The sequence below is a fragment of the Geospiza fortis genome, unplaced genomic scaffold (assembly GCF_000277835.1).
Source record: "Geospiza fortis unplaced genomic scaffold, GeoFor_1.0 scaffold11, whole genome shotgun sequence".
Classification (NCBI taxonomy): Eukaryota; Metazoa; Chordata; class Aves; order Passeriformes; family Thraupidae; genus Geospiza; species Geospiza fortis.
Window position 1 is genome coordinate 14,715,018 of NW_005054304.1, and position 4,539 is coordinate 14,719,556.

The 4,539-nt window shown below is 39.0% G+C and overlaps 1 protein-coding gene across 1 annotated transcript in view; it reads left to right on the forward strand.

Moving 5' to 3' along the window:
* Positions 1-517, forward strand: part of INTS12 (integrator complex subunit 12) — a 16,794-nt gene extending 16,277 nt beyond the window's left edge. The window contains 1 exon segment of the mRNA XM_031066373.1: positions 1-517. This exon segment is cut by the window's left edge and continues 20 nt beyond it. Within this exon segment, the coding sequence (XP_030922233.1) occupies positions 1-147 (147 nt within the window). The 3' untranslated portion in view covers positions 148-517.
* The last annotated feature ends 4,022 nt before the right edge of the window (positions 518-4,539 follow it).

Genomic DNA, 4,539 nt, shown 5'->3' on the forward strand with positions numbered 1-4,539 from the left:
AGCAGCAGCGCCGGCAAAGCCGCGGCCGACACCGGCAACCAGCCGGCATCCCTCAAGGGCCCCACGTCGCAGGAGTCCCAGCTCAACGCCATGAAGCGGCTACAAATGGTTAAAAAGAAGGCTGCTCAAAAGAAGCTCAAGAAGTAGTCTGGCTGCTTGCTGATGTTGTTGGTTGTGTTCTGTGAGACAGCACCCGTTTTTCTTAAAGGAAATCCCCCAGGTACTGGACTGAAAGAGGTTAAATCAGGGAAGCCCAAACCTTATGTAATACAGAAGGTCAAACCTTAATAATTCTGGTATTCCTTCTGCCTTTCCAAATCTGTGAATTGAATATGTTAGAGGAATTCATTATTACGTGCTCCATGTTTTGTAGCTCAAAGCACTGAAACTTGAAACTGAAGATGTTGGGTAATTTTTAATATTAAAAGCCCTGCATTTGTGTAGATACTTAATAAATTGAACTTGCTGAAACCATCATTCTTAAATGTTAATAATAAAAGGATTATTAATCTGGGAAGTCATTGCCACTCTTCTTTTGCCCCATATTCCAATACTTAAAATGCTTCAGATGTTCAATGTTGTGCAGAGTTTATTGCCTCAAATTATAAAGCTTGTTAGAGGAAAAAATAGTTTAATTTCAAAATTTAACTGTTCAACAACAGTGTATTTAGATGGAGATTTTTGGTTTGGCTTTTTGATAAATTGGCCTATTTTGGTTTTATACAGTGAGAAACTTCAACTAAAAAGAACAGAAGAGAGTCAAAACTGTCTTCAAGTTTTCTTAAAATGTAGAGACCCATCCTGTATTTGAGAAGGATCAGGTACTCCAGCTCTCCACGATTACCCCTGAGCTGTTCTTCATGGTTTGTGCTCCCTCTCTTCATCCCAGGTGCTCCAGGTTGTGTTCAGCTGAGAACTGGCTCAAGGTGGGTGCTGGGAAATGACCTTGAGTCTTGCTCTCTGTGACCCAGCATGTGACAATTTCCCTCCACTCCTTCTGTGATGAGGGGAGCGTCTCTAAACATGAAAACATCTTGGACTGTATTGGGTTTGCATGGCCAGTATTATTTTCTCCTTATTGTACTCTTGATTTGATGGGTAATAAGTCACATTAATCTTCCCAAAGCTGAGTCTTGCCCATGATGGTAATTAGTGAGTCGTCTCTCACTCCCCTTATCCTGACCTATGACCCTTCTATCTAATTTTCTGTGCCTCCTACCCAGCTGAGGAGGAGAGTGAGTACAGAGCAGCTGAAGTGGGCACATGACATCTGTCTGTGGTCTGTGGTGACACAGACTGGCATAGGTAGGTGAAAGCTACTGTTTTTCTTTGCCATCCTATATTTTAAGTGTGTGTAAAGTTTGATATGTGTTAGCTATTTCCCATACTTCATTTCCTTTCTCCACAATTAAGATTTAGGCTACAGTTCCTTAAACAGCCAAAGGAATAGTTTAATTTACTCAAGATTGCCTCAGCTGCCTGAAAAATTTGCATATTTTTTCAGCTATTATTTCCTGTGGAGGGAAAAAAAGAAAGGTTTTATCTTTTAGTGCCTGCAGCTTCCATGGCTGTGTAAAAATAACAGCATGAGGAGGAGGAATCCAGAACTTTTACTGCTTTTTGATCAGCCCATCCTTCCTCCTTTCCAGCACAGAGGGTTTTTAATGGTAGCATAGTAGGAAAAGACACTGATGCAGTTTCCATTAGCAAACAGAAGGCATATTTTCTTCCTAAGTGTTAATCAGAAGACTGATGCCTACACTAAGAAGTAGTGTGAAGATAGATTCTTTAAACGGCCAAGTGCTCCTATGTGAAGTGTTCATTCCAGTAGTAAAACCTGCTCCCAGAAGAGTGTTCAAGGTGCTAGGTGCCTGTCTTGTCTCTGAACAGACATAAAGCTTTGCTGGTGAGAGTGCAGGAGCTTAAATCTCAGCTGTGCCCTTTACTTTAGGTACCACCAATGAGGTGAACACAGGCAGAAGAATGATCCTTGCTTTCAAATAGTGGTAGCTAATGCCATTTAGAATACTCCTGAGATCTGACTCAAGTGTGCCCTGATGTCTTTGCATCTATAACTCTGGCATGGATTGACTGTATGGTCCCTCCATTCAGAATGAAATAAGTGATGCTGTGCTTTTTGTTCTTCTCTTTTCCCTCTAATAATGCCAGAGTCTGGCTGCACTCATCGATAGCACTGCATTAGCAAAATCTGCAATACAGGTACAGTTTGCATCAGCAAAAGACTTTCTTCCACTGTAACTTTCCCAGCTTCCTAACTGAAACACAAAGTCGTCTTCTGTTGGTATAAAAATGTCAGTTAGGATTGTGATTCTTTGAAGTATTATATCAGAAAGGATTTATAGCACAGACCAGGTCTTTTAAATCGAATGCTTAGCTTGAATATGTTAGATAGGCACTGCTGAAAAACAGAGAAGATTGAAGGGAGCAGTTGCTTTCTGCTTTGATGTTATAGTTAGGATGGAATTAACAACTGTATTTTCAGGAAAGGAGTCTGTTCTACAAGCTTGTTTGACTGAAGTCGTGTGTCAGGTTGAGGGATGTAGTGTAGGGCAGGAAGAAGGAATGCCCATCTGAAATTTGAGAAGCATGCCTCCTGTTTAGTAAAAATAACTGGAAAATAGTCCTGTGATTTTTCTATCCCCAAACCAAATTGCTCTGTGATTTACTGTAAAAATAGCTACCTGACTTTTCTTAAATATTTTAGAATTTGGTGTGGTAGTATTTTATTTACACTTAAATAGGATGGTTTGTTTCATAGATGCCCAACTTCTGATACCCTCAGTAATGTGAAATTATAGGTTACTCTGGTTCCATGAGTGCTCCTTCTGGCTGGACTAGGGGATGCTGGTGATATCTGTGCCTAAAAAGGAAGGTCTAACACAAGGCTCTGCGACTTATAAACTTTTATCTACTACAGCTCATAGTGGTCACAATCTCGGGAGCAGCTGGAAAAGAACAGAGCTATGCTGACATTTGGAACCTTGAAGTGTATTTTTAAACTTTCTTAGCATTTTTGATAGTGCTTGAAAAGTTCTAATGTATTTATCAATAAGCTAGGATGCATCCTAGAAATGCAGCATTTTATCTGAGGCAACTATTTCCTCTGCTAACTTTGCAGGCAGATCTTGGATAGCATATAAAGCTCTTTGCTTCTGGAAAACATTTAAAAAAATAAATAAGAATAAACATATTTACAAAAATAGATTTTATTATTACAATAATTTAAAAGAAGATTTTTTTTTACTATTTCTCAACAAATAATATTGTAATAGGAATTATCAGTAGCAGATCTATGGGAACAAGGATTATCGTGGCTGTGTTTCCTAGTGCAGGTGGTAGGTCCACTTCATCTATCTTCATTTTTAAAAGCTATCTTAAAATGACAGCAAAAGCATACTTGAGTGCTTGAAGGAGGTAATTACTCAGTGAAGCTTCCAAAGATGAGAAGTCAGAAGGAATAATTCTTCAATCTATGTTTGCATTGAAAAGCTGAACCCCTGCTGGAAGATCACCAGCCAAAGGGAAGATGGTGAACCACAGAGGTGCCAGAGGTCAGAGCCTGGGACTCCGCTGTGTACTGGCTTGGACACTTTCTGGGTACCAGGTTATCAATGGCAACACATAAAAATATTCCCTGAATGAAGAAGCACTTCAGTTTGAGTGGACCCAGTCTTGGAAGTAGTTGTACGTATTTATTGTCATACCAGCTCAAGTAAAACACACATTGGAACAAATGCAAGATCAATCCAGTAAACTGCAGCCTGTCCCTGCTTCAATCAAAATTAATTAGTTTTGTCATTCATGAGAATAAGAGAGCTCTTAGAATACTGTAACCTTCCCTATATTAAAAAAAATCCAGTGGCAAAACCATTGTATATTCTTACGAATTTCTGGAGCCCTGGCACAGCTCAGTTTCTGCTATTTAAAGCACTGTCTTAACAAAAATGTGACTGAGCAAGTCTAATATGAATTGTTGTAAATCCTTAATTTGGAAGGCTTTAGATTCAAGGAGCATCTCTTAATTTTTTGCGATTGCTGTTTGCATTAATCTGTTTTAAAGAAAAAAAAAAGTTTGCTATATATTCATAGTATCAAATGAGAAGGGCTGACAATTTGAATTTCTGAAATGGACTAAGCCAATCCACCTGGGTACCTAATTACATACTTTTACTTCATCCCAAGTTACAAGGCTATAATAAAATCATATAATTATCCCACAATATAAAAATTATTATGGATCCTAATCCTACAGGGATTTCATTTGGCTTACTAGGAGTTTCCAGGTCCCCCAGAAATTCAGGTGGTCAACTCCAGTATATTCATCCTTCATTCCTTGTTACTTCAGGATCAGGATACCTAGCGAATATTTTGGAGAGCAGCATTTGAGTACTCTTTGAGACACCTTCACAGAGTCTGATTCTTCATGGGGAATGTACCTAACACTCAAAATCTGAGCTCTCCTGTGGCTCAAGCTGAGTTCTCAGTGCTAAGACTTCAGAAATCTTTTTTTTCCTCTTT